Genomic DNA, 16,658 nt, shown 5'->3' on the forward strand with positions numbered 1-16,658 from the left:
TAGAGAGGAAGGATTTCCTGCACTTAACTACAGTAAACTTTCCATTCAGTTCACTACAACTGGTTCACACTTCTCTGTCCTGGCCTCTAAAGAAAACATCTGAGTCCTTAGAGCATGTTCAGGTTTTTCCTTAAAATACTATAAACTCCTCATTTTATACAGTTCACTGTCCTGCAAACCAAAGCAACACAGTTACTCTTAGAATGCATGTTCTGAGATGGAAGAATGGCAGCTGTCTGGGAAAGACATGAATTTGTGAATCTTTAACAGGATAGTGTCAGTGTATTTTCAATTTTAATTTTAAACCAATTTTTGAAGAATCACCAAAGGTTGAAAATTCACGAAGTTCTAGTTCTGGTAAAAGTAGCATATGATCTAAAATTGGCTGATGTGATTAGACTTGTAAATATGCATGGAAGTGAGTGCTCTATCTTTCCTAGGGGTTTTAAATTGTAGTTACTAAAAGAGAAATAATTATTAGAGTGATTAATCTTTTGCGTTAAGTTTTATGTTGGGGCAATAAGATTTTTAACACTACTGGAAAATGAGCCTTGCATGTTTTACATGAAGCTGCTTATAGCCTGAAAGAGCAGAGAAAACAGTTTTGTAACTAACTTGGCAGAGGATCTAGGCATTTTTTTCCCTTTTCCTTATGATAAATTCTATTCAAATTCTGTGCTTTTAGCTTTCTCCAGTATGGAGGTATTAAACTGACTCTGGCAAACTGTGGTTTTGCATGAAGCAAGCAGAAAAGTGTGTTGTGAAAAGAGGGTCGATGGGGACGGGGCAGACTATCTTAGCCAACCTTTCTGCTGTTGTGAAGTTATTAAGCAATCTTTTCCACAGCATCTCTTTCAGAAACAGATGTTGCTTCACTCTACTTAATGGTTATTATTATTTTTCTTCCTCTAAGTGAAATTCTGAATATATGTCAGATCACTTTGAAAATCTTTTGACTTCTAATTTCAAATCCCCACCAATAATAATTGATAGCTATCTCAAATCTTATAAATTGAGTTACCTGCTCTATAATGTTGCTACTCAACACTTTATTAACATTTGAATAGTATCCAAAAAAAGATGTCAAGAAAGATCAGAATCATAAAAATTGCTTAGGGAAAACATGTAATTATTGTGCTTCCCCCCACACACATCAATGTGTTTTAAAAAGAGTGTTGAGTCTTCTTGTTTGAGCAGAGGCATTTAAGCACCCTGTTCTAACTTTCTACCACTCATTTTTGCTTTAGCACAGATGAAGCTCTAAAGAGGAAGATTATGAAAGACACGTCATGTATATATCCAGAACCATGGCGTAGCTATAGACTTAGAATTATGTAATTAAAACCCTACTATACACCTGTTCATTTGTATCACACTTTAGATACACTGTTTAACATGTCTGAAAATAATTTCCAATAATACAAAAGAAAAACTGACAAGTGGCTCTAACAAGAGGTTAATTAGTTAAGTGATGAATATATTTTCATATGTAGAACTTCCACTAAAAACAAAGAACTCTGAATAATTACTTAATACATCATCTACATTAGATTTGCCTGATTATCTGATGGATGATACTGATACCTAATACTTACGCAGTATGACATTTGTATCACACTTTATACTTTATTTTTACAGATAGAAGTATTTGATTTTTTTATAACACAGACAAAAGCCCTGCCATTGAAAAATGCCACCAGCACTCTTTAATCTATTTATTGTATTGTCTAGTACTTGATAATTAACATGTAAATAGAATAATATAATTCCATATCACCTTTATTGGCACATTCATATTAAGTCACAAATAGAACTTTTATTGATATCTCCATTTATAGACTATTGATAAAGCTCAAAGATTTTCTTTGTTATTTTAGTAGCATATAGTTAAAGTGTATTAATTTTGGCTAGAGCTTAATAATGGACCCTGAGAATTTTTCCAGTTTAGTAATAAGTTAACACTGATGTGGTTTTGACTCCTTCTAATTATTTTGAAGAATATTTGGCTGGGAATATAGCTCCCGGGTCGGGCACTTACCAAGCATGTGTGAAGTCCCATAATCATACCATAAAAGGGTTTTGTTTTAAATGTTTTATGAGATAACATAGCAATGTAAATAAAATAAAAACATTTTCATATACTAATATTTATATATAGTGTTACCTTTGCATTTCATTTTGTTAATTCAAAGGTTATTATTTGCAATGAATTTTTAAACTCAGGCTATCTCAATTTGTAAAAAAAAAGGGTCACATTTTATGAAAAAAAGAAAAATATTTAATAAATTATTCATAATGAACTAGACTAGATTTTCCTTAAATTAATTATAATTTCTAAGATAAATTTGCTAATAAACTTTTTAATTGTTTTAGTGAGTTATTCAAATAAAAATTCACCTGTTATACATTTAATTTCTTGGTACTATTATACTCAAAACAATCATGGTAGATTTTTCATGTTATAGGATATTATATTTACTTGTAGAAATTTTGCTTGACAATCATTTTTAATCAGTCATTCTGTGTTTAGTCTTTAAGAAAAAAGATTTTTTTATGCCATGGAAACTCTCTCACTCCAAGTTAGATTGTAGTGTGTTACATCTATCATCACGATACATAGAAACATGGGTAGCACAGGCGTTTTTTGTTCCATTTCGAAAAAGGACTTCTCTGCTAGTTTACTAAAATACTAGGGAAATGTGGATAGGAAACATTTGAACTCTTCTTTAAAAGCAATCAAGGAGTCACCTTTATCTTTGCATTTCTTTGAAAGTCAGGATCTCTGTATTTTAAATTATTGCATGGTGTCAATTCCAGAATAAGTAGATCAGAAAGGTCAATTACTTTGATAACCATCATTTTCCTTCCTTACTAAAAACTTGTCCTGTCTTCCAACTGTAAATCTAACCATCCCAGTCGCTACCACTTCCCTCGATTTGTTACATGTCCTATTTCAGATACTGAACAAATATTGCTCATCCAGTTTTGCGTCAGTAACCCAGGAAATCTAAGGTGCTTTCTGATTTGCCTTTCCTGTTGCAGGTCAACAAAAATCTCTCAGTGACTTCACCACCACCAGGCCCTCCAAAAAAGCCGAGGGTGAAACAGTCATTTGTGCTGACCACTGATGAGATTATCCATCAGTTTGGATTCCCGCAGACCGGTGAGCAGCTTTCTTGCTTTGCATATTCTTTTAAGTGTCAATGCTATTTTTTAATGAATGTACTTATTTCTATTCAGAAAAAAACACTCCTGGCAATCTAATGGTCAGTTTTCACACTTGACAAAGAGATGCTCTCTCTCTTTTTTTCGTAAAGTCATAGAAATGATTTTAAAGTTCAGAATTGATAGCTTTAACATTAACTACCTTGAACTTATTTGCTGTTAAAGAGATCATTTAAAACTTGAAAAACCATAAGTTTTAAACATGTACAATATTAAATCTGATTGAGCTTTTCAGTTGAATAAAGGAATAATGGCTTATGGATAATTTTATTTTTAACTGTTTGTAAATTTTATATAAAGCCAAAATAATGTGCCTTTTGGTGGGATATCACAGTGATATCACAGACCTTCAAGTTTCAAGTTAATAGAATATACAAAAAGTCTACTTGAAATATTTACATTAATTACTGAATTGAAATGAATTGTAAAATTGCAAATTTTAGACTGTTTTAAATGCACATGAGTAAGGTCTTCAAAGAATATTAAAGAAAAATATCTATGCGAAATGATAATCATTGAATTGAAGGATGACTTTCTGTTCATTTTTTACAATATTCTACCTACTACCAAGTTATTTAATCAAGAACTGAAGAAAATCACAAAGTACTTATCTGTGATGAAGAGATTAATACACAAATTTTTAGCTTCAATAGCTGAACATAATTTACTCAGAAATTTGGGGACCGTAACACTTTTCTGTGAAAATATTTGGAATTTATCATTATAGAAGTTCTGTTAATCTCTATGTAAATTATATACCTTAATGAGGAAACACTTAGATTTAGAAATCTTACATATAATCCTTGCTTTTATTATGCCTGTTAGAATTTCTATTACAAAACTGGAAATGGTATTTGATGAGGTAACTCTTCCTTTGAGGTGACATGAAAACATTCTGTAAGTGTAAGGTGCTCTACAAATTTGACATCTACATCATAAACATGCTTGTGTGCCAAGTTTAAAAACACTTGAAATCCTAATTTCAAATCACTATAATAGCTAAGTTGTCCCATCTTAGAAGCTTTAAATTTCTAATGTTCCAGATGTCCACTAGAATTTATAGCAATAATATCAATCACTGTTATTTATTATGGAAAGTGTACCATGTAGTACTCATCACACTTTTATTCTTTATGCCTCACAGAAATATTTGGCTTGAGTTTAGAGGTTATCCTTTTAATGGCGAGAAAGGAAGGGACCTCTCTTGTCCATCAGTTCTTACTGTTTTTCTGCTGAGGTCAATTTTTTTTTTTCTGGGAAGAAAATTTGTCTCAAGGGCATAGATGTTGAGTGTCTGGTTGCATTACTATATTATCTTAAATCAATTTGAGAAGCTTTTTATGTCTGTGAGCCAATACAGGATAGCTAATATAAACATGTTCATGTTCTGTGGAGGGAAAGACTAGAAAGGATAGATGGGAAGGTTCTTGCAGTTGAAGAGTGATTATCACAGAAACAGATAACAATAAAGACTCAGAACAGAGACACAACTGGGTCTGATAAAGGGACTCTTGTAAACTTTAGAAACTTAGATTGGAGTCGTTCTGTTTACCTTAAACTTTCATAGCAGTGGATTCTATGAATTTGTATATTTGTGTCATGAATATCTCTTCATAGGCATACTATCTCAGAGACATTACCAGAGAGCCATAGGGTACAGGTAACGTGGCTACACCTGACTTTTATTTTGGTCACTAATATGTTTGACCTCATTTTAAGTCATATTCTTCCTAGGAAGTTCTTATATAATATGTATTATATATAATAAAACAAAAATATGTGATCAGTGATAAAATGACCACTAGCTGGGCAATGATGGGACACGCCTTTAATCCCAGCACTCAGGAGGCAGTGGCACACAGATCTCTTCAATTCAAGGCCAACCTGGATTATCGAGTGAGTTCCAGGACATTCAGGGCCACACACAGAGAAACCTTGTCTCAAAAAACAGACAAGATTCCTGGAGGAAATCCTCACTCACAGCCGGGTGGACTGATGGTCAGACCTAGCCAGCCCCAGCTGCGGTTGACTGTAGAGTCCTGAGCAATGTCTTCAGGCTTCAGTTTTCTCAACCCTACAGACAGCTGAGGCATTTGGTTTCTGTCTGAAAATTCTGTAATTCTAGGGTTTGTGTAGGAGGAGACGGGGGAGGAGCCGCAGTGAATAGGATCAAAATGCATTGTCTGTCATTCTTAAAGAATGGATGAAAATATTTTAGAAAAAATGTACTGCTTATCTGATGTTCAAATAAGTTTTAATGGGGATAAATAAGTGTTCTTAATTACACAAATCTGTTAGGCTATGAAGTATAGGAACACCAAAACAAATAATATACATATAATATTTAAAAACAGAAATCTTGGGGGTTGGAGAGAAGACTTAGTGCTTAAGAGCGAATACTGCTTTTGCAAAGAACCTGAGTTCAATTTCCAGTACCCATGCCAGGCAGCCTGTAACTCCACTCCAGGGATCCAGTGCCCTCTTCTGGACTCCACATGTCCCTGTACTCAAAAGTGCACATACCCATATATACACATACACAGTCACACATGACTAAAAATAAAATAAATCTTAACATATATTTATATGTATATATACATATTACACACACACACACACACACACACACACACACACACACACACACACACACACACGAATAGAAATCTTAACTGAAAACTCAGATGAAATATGCAGGCCCTGCAATCTTTAGTATAAGGAAAAACTATTTGTCCAGAGTTGTAATGGATAAGCCCACTAGTACTCACGGAAAGAGACTTTGCATTTTAGACTATGTATAAAAGTGTTTGCATGCTAGAGTCTGTACTCTGAAGTGAGTTTATGTTAACCTTAGTTACTCAAAGCAAGTTCTAGGAAATTGGGACTGCTAGAAAAGTAAGCATTTCTTTCTTACATGGCTTATAATCCTAAACCTTGTAAAGTATTTCCTTATTTATTCTGAAATTATTGTAAATGACTCTTTGCTGTAGCCTGTCAAGGTCATGTAGTAAGTATTACAGTCCCTGCCTTCAAGAAACATATGCTGAGCTTGGGGAGACATTGAGTTTGTAGAAAATGAAGTTAGTGTCGTAAATTCTGGAAGTGCAGGTTTAAAGACAATGCTGCAGGAAAGCAGTAGCATAGAGCAGTTAAGAGGCTCCTGGGCTGCACATCCAGACAGAGCTCTCCTGCCTCGCCCCCATCTCCACTGCTGAACAGCATGTCCCTGCACTTCCACCCATTGCTCAGGTGCTTGTCCCAAAGACAGGTGCGGTGAAACTATACCAAACCAAGGAGTTCACTTTTAATTTTCTATGGAGAATAAAATTACCAAAGCCTGACTATGAAAAGTATATCATCTGTTTTGAGATAAAAATAGGTTTTTTAAAAAGCATTACTGATAGCTATGTGAGAGACAAGCTAAAGTGGGAAAGAGCTCCCATGAAATACTTAGTTTAGGTATTATTCGTTGAGCTATTTCTCCAAATCCCCTTTTTAAAATTTAAACTATATCTTTAATAAGGAATTTTTAATGGAATTCTAATTTTAACACTTTACGTGAAATTATAGCTTATATAAATGCTTTATGATATAGTGAGCAAGCTATACTATATCTTAAAAATTGTTTTCAAGAATTGGAGAGATCTCAAATTAGTAAGTTAACAGTACAACTGAAAGCTCTAGAACAAAAAGAAGAAATAATGCCCAAAAGTAGATGATGAGAAATGCTCAGATTCAGGGCTGGAATCAGTAAAATAGCCACAACAACAACATCATCAAGAATAATATAAATAATCAATGAAATAAAAGAATTGGTTCTTTGAGAAAATCGTTAAGATTGAGAAACTCTTAGCAACTTAAATAAAATGCAGAGAGATGATCCAAATTAACAGAATTGGAGTTGAAAGAGGGAACATACCAGACACTGAGGCCAGAGAATCCTAAGGACATTCTTATAAAACCCACATGCCACTAAGTTGGAAAACCAAAATTGCTTCCATACTTCTTTACTATAATGAAGAAATACCAAATAATAGCACCTTGTATTTACATAAGCATGTAAAGTGGTTTATGTGTATCTTCATTTACTCCACAACAAAATTCTGTAGAAGTTAACCATGAATCATGCTGAGTACAATCATTTAAATCTTCCAGGAGCTTAAAGCTACCATTCCCTGAACTTACAGTGAATCTGAGAAGCAGGGCACTGGTTTGCCATGAGTCATGCAGCCACTGGCAGCCACGTACGTCTTCTAACTCAGTGCATCACCCGCACCATGCAGACTGCCAGTCCCTAAGGAGGGAACACATGTGGGAGATCCAGTTTAGTCTTGTTCAGGGGCCTGGGAGAGGTTGTACTTCTAGCCGCTTCTCTGTCAGAAGGGTATGGTCACTTTCCTTTGCCAGGTTTTCCAGAAAAATAGTAACTTCACTTTTGGGGAAAGTATGGTTTTTGAGACTGAGGTGTCAAGCAGGAGATCTTAGTTCTTGATTATTAATGAACTCACATTATTGACCTTTAGATAGAATTGTGCTTGCCATTTATGAGGGTTTTTTGTGTAATGTGGTATTTGATCTCTAGTGAAACCAGCAGCTCTCTGGAGAGAATTTTATTCTGCATTGTTCTGTCTAAATCTAGGTCCCATTTAGCCACTTTTGGGGAGTCTTTACTGTAGAGCTAGGGTTTAAAACATGAAAGTAGACCTGGGGTCCATCCCTGTCGTCCCACTCACTCAAAAGGCAGAGGCGGGAAGAATACCCGAGCCTACAGCTTCAAGACCAGTCTGGACCACATACCAAGATCCTAAGTGTGGATTCTTTAGTAAGAGACTCAGTCACTGTTGTGAGTAGATAGGGGAGAAAACCATCAAACATTTTTGTTGCTGGCACTGCAGTGTTTGTATCATCTCTACAAGTTATTGTTCAAAGAGAATATTTTATGTATTGAGTGTATTTTTCATATCATTTCTTTAAATTAAATGTAATTCAGATTAAATAGATAAGTCAAGCAAGATAAAGTAACTTTATTCATTTAATCTTCCTATCTTTTTAATTATGAACTTGGGTTTGGATTACATCTAAGCTGGAAACATGATGATTCTTGCATTTCAAAGGAAAAATACATTTTGGCAAAAATTAGGAAATAGAATGACTCAATAAACACAGCTGATGTTAAAAGGGACTTTCCATTTTAAGGAAAGTAAATTAAACTTCAAAGAATTTTCTCAGCCCATCAGAGTTGGCAGAGCTTTCTGTCAGTGTTACTTAATGAACTTTAAACTGTTAATTGAAAAAGAGTGTCTATTGAATTCTTATTTCAAACTTTTCAAAATTCCAGAATTTCCATTCAGTGGTGAGATAAATGGAATGAATTAATTAATTCTCATAGATTAAAGATAATCTGCAGAATTAACTGATTTTTTCTGTAAGCATATATCTTTAACTGCACTTTATGTTTTTTAAAAGAGTCAAAATGTTTTTTTAATGTGTAGTTGTTAAAAGACTTTATTTTCCAAAAAAAAAAAAATCACTTTTCAGAATTCAATGTACATTCCTCTCTAGCTAGATGCACATACATTTCCCACTTCGGAGTATTGTTAGGGTCATAAATATATTTTTGACTTTGACATACACAAAATGTTTAGAGATTAAATAACACGAGGTTATCCAAGGTTTCCCCATCCTCATTTTGAAATCATGTAATTTGCGTTCTAGCTAAAGTAATGGAGGAAATCTTATTTAAGACCTGGCCTGATAAACTCTTTAAAGTGATGATTATGGGAGGTAAAATGTGTCTGAAGGGCAAACGATGAGTACAGGATATTTAGAAGCCCGCCAGAGGCCACTGCAATGAGGTAGGTGGAGAGGAAAGTCTGCACACAGGGCTCTCAGGGGCACTAATCCACTAGAACTCAATTTTTACAACTTCAGCTTTCTACCTAAGTGCCGGCTTTAGGTCATCTTAGAACTGTGGCATTAAGACCATAAAATACTTAAAAACCAAAGTAACATGTCATAATCTGTGTTAAGAGTACATGGGTTTGCAAGACCACACTTTGCCCCACAGCTGATGAAGTAGCTACCAAACCGAACACTCCATTTGCTAACATGCGTTGAGTTTACTGTCTTCCCAAACATCATCTCAGGAAGCATGAAGAATGTGAGGTGCTGCACACAAACCTGTTTGATAGCCCTCAAGCAAGTGTCCTTCTATAGTAGATAACATCAAAATAGAAGGAAAGGTGTTTGTTATTACGAAAATAGTTTGTTATATTTACTGGCAAATGGATGCAGTAATGTGTAGAGCAGCCAGTTCCCAATTAGGACTTACCATGACTTTTCCTGTTCTGCCTTTGTTGCTCAGCAAGTCACTTAACGATTTTACCTTCTTCTAAACAGCATACAGTTGGCCAGACAGTATGCTGGTGCTGATTGGTGAGAGTAAAACTTAAAAAGCTGGGACGACCCAGTGGTTGACAGTACATGGCCTGCATGCTTGAGGCCCTGGATTTGATTCCCCACACCTGAAAATAAATAATTTTTTAGACCTTGCTTTCAAAGAATTAGCAGTTTCTTGTTGCTGTTGTTGTTAGAAACATTTAAAAAAAAGCAGATGAGTGTAGTTCAGTAAGGGACATAGACTTAGAGGCCCAGGTCAGGTTAAGAAGGGATTTAAATATTCAGTAATTTATGAACAGAGTCTTTTAACAATTAGTACATATTAAAAAGAGAGGAGCTTCAAAGCTGAGGAGTGGGAACAACCTGTAAAGATTTTCATATATGAAGTGGAGGTTATTGTGCCTAATTTTCTTGGTTTTTAATGAAGATTTTAGAAATCTAATACGGTAGCACGCAATGAGAAATCACTTTTAAAATGATTAAGTAGCCAAATGTAGAGGATACCATTTTAATTTTCTAGCATTAATTCAACAATAGTAGCTTATTCAGTAACTAGCATAATGTTTAAAGTTATTTTAAAAAGCCAGGATGAATATGAATATGACAGACAGTTGGTCATGACTTCTTAATTATCCCTCAAATCTACTAGAGATCAAGAATTACTTCCAAAGCTAATAGTTTATGTCATTCTTTATCCTTTCTCTAATCACCAATCAACACAAAATGTCCTAGGGTGGGATGCATTTCATATTTGGATTTTTCTAATCACTGAGCAGATCTTAATTGCTTGGATCTGTCCTTTAACACATCATTATTTATGTTCCCATCCACAAACTGAGACTCCATTTATTAACTTTTTGTCTTTGTATTTGGAACCTGTAAAACTTGTGCTTGATCTGTACATTAAAGGTGTGAGTTACTTTGCACTCCCTAGAAGAACATTGCTCTTAAGTATCCGGTGATTGGTGTTAATCTACTAGTTAAGTATTCAGATTTAGCCTCCATTTCAACCTTGCCCCCATTTGTTCAAAATAGGAAATTTGCTCTAAAACTCTGACTTCTCAGTCACTTCTTTGTGTGCTGACACGTTTTTTTTTTTTCCTGTTTAGAAGCATCCATAGTATATTGCAGTATTTGCCCAGTTGGTATACTGATTGCCAATGAAAAATAAAAGCATGCAACTGGAAATTTTAAACTGTAGGAAAATTTTAAATAAGGTCTAATTTTCTGTTGAATATAAAAACTATGTAACCCTAACATAACCCAAGTGTGAATTCATATTTTAATGATACTCTGATATTTACCTTTTCCAAAGCTTTCTAGTTGATGTGTTAATTATTTCTTAATTTGTGCTATTTATATTCTGAAGATTTGTGAAGTTATCTGCCTATAACATCTTTTTATAGAAAGTTTGAATATAAAATTGTGAAGATTAGGAAAAGTTGAACAGAGCTATTATGTATGTGACTGAAATAAATATAAAATCTAATCTGACACAAAATGTTCATCCTCACACATGTGTAGCAAGATATATATGCTAATTGGTTTCCATGAATGTGACAGAGCGTCATGTTGCCTTGAGTGTAGGGTCCTCAGAGAGGCGTCTGTGGTTTACCCCGTGGTGCCATTCTTCCTGGTGAAAACTTGGGGCTCACCTTTGACATATCCCACCCTTTGTATAATTAGTCTCCCCCAGAGTTCTCTCGTTGCCTTGTTCTAACTCTCTCTCAATTGATGGGTTGCCCCCTTTTCTCTCTGTGATGACCTCTCCAGTCTTTATGTGTTGTGGGTATCATTCCATCCCCCTAAGTCTTTCAAAGTTCTGGTCTCTGTTTTCATCTGTATTGGTGTATTGTGTGTTCTGTGTCTTACTTCATGCTACTGGCTTTTATTTGTTGTTTGTATCTTCAGATGAGGGAGTAGTTAGAAATATGACTTACCTCTTCCACTGTGTGAAGAACTGTAATTCCACTAGTTCATTTGCCCATGCACGTCTATTAAAATTTTCTATTTGTAGGTAGGACAAATAATGTGCAATTTATATTTAGGCTAAACAGGGAAAGAATGTCAGGATTACTGAGAAAATGAGAACACCTGGGACAGGGTCTCGCCTCTAGAAGCCTTTGCTCTTCTCAGTGTTACTTTGGGAGACTGATTCCTCTCCTGGCCTGTGGTTAATGCTGGGCGACACCCCTGTTATTTGGGGCTGGCAGCCTGTTTGGCTTAAAAACGTTTTACCTTTGAATCTGTATTTATTGTTCCTGGTTTTATTTAGTTTGACTTCCACCAGATATGCTGGTTACATGTTCATTGGTTTTTATCGTCGCCAGCATAGCGTTCATACCAACTGCAGCACACACTCCCACAGAAAGTTTGTAGGCAGAGCTTTCTAGTTATTTTGCATTGTTAAAAGTTTGATTTTTCTAATCTGTTCTTTTCAAGCTCAACAGCAGCCCTGGTGCTGCTCTTCCCATAGCCCAGTTCCACACCCTTATCTTACTTGACCCATCATCAGCGTTTGATACATTTGGTTACTTCTTAATGCATGGTGTCCTGGACATCACACTCTCTTGGTTTTCTCTTATCTTGTAAGTCTGTCCTCTTTATTTCCTTATGCTAGATGCTTCCTGGTTCCTGACAGGTCTCAATAGACTATTCCTCCATAGTTCAGCTCTGTTTTATTCCCTGAATATGCTAGCATCCTTGGGAGCTACATGACTTTAAATCAAAGTCAGATACCAATGACTGCCTAATGTTTTTGTTTTCATTTTTGTTTTTGTTTTCCAGACAGGGTTTCTCTGTGTAGTTTTGGTGCTTGTCCTGGATCTTGCTTTGTAGACCAGGCTAGCCTCGAACTCACAGAGATCCGCCAGGCTCTGCCTCCCGAGTGCTGGGACTAAAGTCATATGCCACTGCTGCCCGGCTGACTGTCTAATGTTTTGTACTCAGCCTAGACATCTTTCCTAAACTCCAAATGTGCATAGTCCTTTATAGTAGCCCCAAGACTCGTGTGACTGTTGAGTACATGAAATGTAGGTGGCATGACTTAGGAACTCAAACTTTAATTTAAAACTATATGTGACCTGTAGATATCATACAGAATTCAGTTCTATTAATCTACTTCTATTTAAGGCTTCATTTTCTGACCCCAAGTAAATCATTTGTTTAAGAATTACTGGTTTTTAATTGAATATGAGTAATGCTTTTAATAATAAACTTCCTTAGTTGGTGGTTTAGAATCCTTTATTTTGACAAGGTTTTTTAAAAGAAATTTTGCTCCCAGGCATGGTGACATGTGTTTGTAAATTCTGTCCTCAGGAGGCTGAGACAAAAAGATTGAAGGTTAGCCTTGGCTACATATGGAGTTTGAAGCCAGCCTGGTCTGTGTCCAGGACCTTGTTTCAAAAATAACAAAAAGCATGCTGAATGACTTGCATAGAGATTCTATGTATTTCTTACTTTTCTTATTTAAGTCAATGCATGAGATTCTAGTAGCACTAATCAAGAGATTCAGATACATATTCCATTATTTATACTTGAGTGGCCTTCTTCACCTTGTGATGAAAAACTAGTGTTTACCCAGAGTGTCTATTGCAGATAGAAAGAGTTAATACCAAAACATATGTGGCTTCCAGTATAGTAGAAGGTACAAAAGTATGGTGTGTGACTACATTCAGAATTACTCTAATGAGTGAACCTCCTTTTAAAGTTTTCTAACTTACCACTAAGTTTTCAAAAGGGAAAGCACTGTATCTAAAGACTTAAACTTTAGTGAATCTCCTTTGTTAAAATTCTTATTCCTCTGATACATATGTATTATTTCCAAATGAGCTTTTTTAGGAGTACTGACTAAAACATTTCACGGCAAAAGCATGTTCTGTTCTATCATTCCAGAGTAGAAGACTGAATAATTCACGCCATTGCCAAGTGCTTATCTTTGTAAGTCAGCGCAATGCCCACAGGGAGAGAAAGATGTAGGCAATCAGTTTACTCAACTTGAGGACTAAAGGAAAGCAAGTGTGGGGGGTGGGGTGGGGGGCATTGCTTATAAAATGACTGAATTGTTTTGACCAAGTGTAATTTCACCCTTGTTTTCATACCTGGAGAAGAAAACCACTTACTGTCTTAATATAGATTACTGTCAACCACTCAATTGCATTTTACTATTTTTATAGTTTTAAACAGAAATGGACAACTTTTAAGATTTTCATTTCATAAGGCATATAAAGTGATATTAGAATTTATTTCAAAGTGCTCAAATTTTCAGGCAAATTTTCTTTAATTTCTTTTCTGAGAAAAAAATGCATGTTTTTAAAGAAAATGAATACACCATCATTGTTCGGCCACTCTTTAATTGCTCGGGACTACGGTGATTCATCTTCTGTTATAACCAGTGCCTGGAGACCTCACCCCTTCTAGTTATAAACCTCTGGTGCCGTCACGTGTTTCATACTGGTGCTTGTCGCAACCATTCTATGATTCTACAATTTTTAAATAATATTTTAATAGTAATTTTTTTTACTCATCAGAGTGGGCATTTCTGTAACCAAGTAAACAGCTCTTCATGCTTCCCCCTTAACAAGGGAGAAAATAAAATATAATCTATGACATAAATAATAGTTGTTGTTTCCTTTGTAAGTTACTATGACTCAAGGTAATTCTTAATTAGAGCTATGAGAGAATAAAGTTTGGTTTTTAAGCATCTGAAAATGTATCTGCTACAAGCTCTGGTAGGAAAAGAACTGTCTACATTAAGGTCTCATTTACTCTGACTCAGGCTGCCATCCACTAAATCTGTACTGAAATAGTCCCAAGGCTTCCCTGAAAGAGCTTAAGTGCATGCTTTTGCATTTTGTGGTTTAGTCAGTTTGAGTTGAGTAGTGAGTATCTATGATATCATAAAAGTTACTGGTAATGTTTTCTGGAAGTGAATATCCATCAGTAATGAAAGTAATCAACTAGCAATGGAAATAGGGTTAGGAGCCAGACCTTCTGGTAAGGATAGAGACCTCAAGGTCAAGGCAGTGTTGATCTGTATTTTCCAGAATTTGAAGTGGACGTTTCCTTGAATGAAAAAAAAAAATGAATGAAATGTAAAGAATGGCCCTTCGGGGTGTTCTTAGTCAGCAGCTTGCCTAGCAGTCTGCGAGCCAGGCTGGTGAGAAAGAGTGAAACTTACAAATGACTACATCGAGTGACTGGTCAGTGTTTTAAATAAAGGGGAAGGTTTGTGCCACAGACGCTTCATAAGGAGACTGTGTGCTCATTGTGATGGCATTTCTCTCTCAGCTTTTCTCTGAAAAGTGCTTAATATATCTTCATAAAGAGTCAATTTAAAAATGACTTTTGCACAGTTCTTGTACTTTTTAAAAGTAGAATCAAAAACACTGTATTTTTGGCAGAAATACTCTAATGAAAGCTGTTCCTTGGCTTTAAAAAAAGAAATACTTACACCTAAAAATTAGTCCATGCAATTCATTGGGCTGTGCTTACGGAGGGTCTGTTCTGTGCAGGGCCTCACCTTGACACATAGATGAACATGAAAGTGTGCCCTCATGCTCTCCCAGTCTGAGAATCCAGCAGGCCAAGAAGTCACAGTGCTGTGACAGCAGTGAGTTTAACAGGAACAGGCATTCAACACTGTGGGGGCACAAGAAGAGAATAAATCTGATTAAGTGTATAACTTTATCCTGGCGGGGAAACCCACGGAGACAGCTGACCTGAGCTCGTGGGAGCTCATGGACTCTAGCCCAACAGCTAGGGAGCCTACATGGGACCGACCTAGGCCCTCTGCATTGTGTGGCAGTTGTGTAACTTGGCCTGTTGGTAGTGCTAACAATGGGATCAGGATCTGTCCCTGGCCCATGAGCTGGCTTTTTAAAACCTATTCCTTATGATAGGATGCCTCCCTCAGTCATAATGCTGCGGGGAGGAGCTTGGTCCTGCCTCAGCTTAGTGTTGGATTCCCTGGAGGTGGAGTTACAGATGGTTGTGAGCCATGATGTGGGTGCTGAGAATGAAACTCAGGTCCTCTGGAAGAGCAGCCAATGTTCTCAACCACTGAGCCAACAAACATGGTTTTTACTAATTATAAAGCAACAAAACTGATGAGAGGATTATAAATAACTTGTCCCTCTGGTTTGGTGAAAATTACTACATTTCAGTAAATATAACTAGAATATTTTTTAGTTTTATTTTGTATTTTATGTGTATGAGTGTTTTACCTGCATGTGTATGTGTCTGTGCACCATGTGTGTGCAGTGCCCATGGAGGCCAGAAGGGGGCATTGAATCTCCTGGAACTAGAGTTACAGACAGTTTGGAGTGTTTTTGTGGGTTCGTGAAATTGAACCAGTGTTAACTGGAAGAGCAGTCAGGGATCTTAACCCCTGAGCCATATCTTCATCACCAAATATTACATTTGAGCAAGTCAGTCACCGAATAAATATAATACATAGTATAATGACTGTTTATTCATTCATGCATATTTGACATGTTTGTCATTGTAGGCATGGGGTTAATAAACGTGGAGACAAAAACTAAAATAGTGCTATAAATTTATGATATCTGCTCTTCTTTCTGGAAACTATTGATGAAACTAAGGACTTTACTGTGTAACCACAGGACCATTATCATACATGAAAAGTAATACTGGTTATATAAAACCATCTAATAAATGCTCGCATTCAGGAAGCCCTAATTATGCCAAAAATGCCTTAAGCAATCTCTGTATCTCCAGCACTCAATCAAGATTCATATTTTCATTGATGGTTATGTTATTTTAACATCAGTTATATTAGTATCAGTTTCAATCAACTGCCTAGGCTAATTGTCTTATGAAATATCAGTGTTTTAAATTTATCTATTTCATTGTGGTTTTATTCGGGCAAAACCTGTGTCAATACTATGAGTGATAATCACTTTTTTACATCTTATCAAGTGTCATGTGTTGTCAGGATGTCCCACTGCAGGCGTTGCTAAGTTTAGCCTTTGATTAAGGAGGTGGACACCAGATCTCACCATTATGAAAATAAA

General features: G+C 35.8%; 1 protein-coding gene across 4 annotated transcripts in view; it reads left to right on the forward strand.

Moving 5' to 3' along the window:
• Window positions 1–16,658, forward strand: part of Ahi1 (Abelson helper integration site 1) — a 148,055-nt gene that overhangs the window by 74,219 nt on the left and 57,178 nt on the right. For all 4 annotated transcript variants that reach the window (XR_008221238.1, XM_052751154.1, XM_052751153.1 and 1 more), the window contains one exon: window positions 3,043–3,163. Coding sequence is in view for 3 of the 4 variants with exons in the window: in XM_052751154.1 (XP_052607114.1) it covers window positions 3,043–3,163 (121 nt within the window). In the remaining variant the exon portion in view is untranslated. The remainder of the gene's footprint in view (window positions 1–3,042; window positions 3,164–16,658) is intronic.

This window comes from Peromyscus californicus, unplaced genomic scaffold (genome assembly GCF_007827085.1).
Source record: "Peromyscus californicus insignis strain IS unplaced genomic scaffold, ASM782708v3 Scaffold_22__1_contigs__length_63687245, whole genome shotgun sequence".
Lineage (NCBI taxonomy): Eukaryota > Metazoa > Chordata > Mammalia > Rodentia > Cricetidae > Peromyscus > Peromyscus californicus.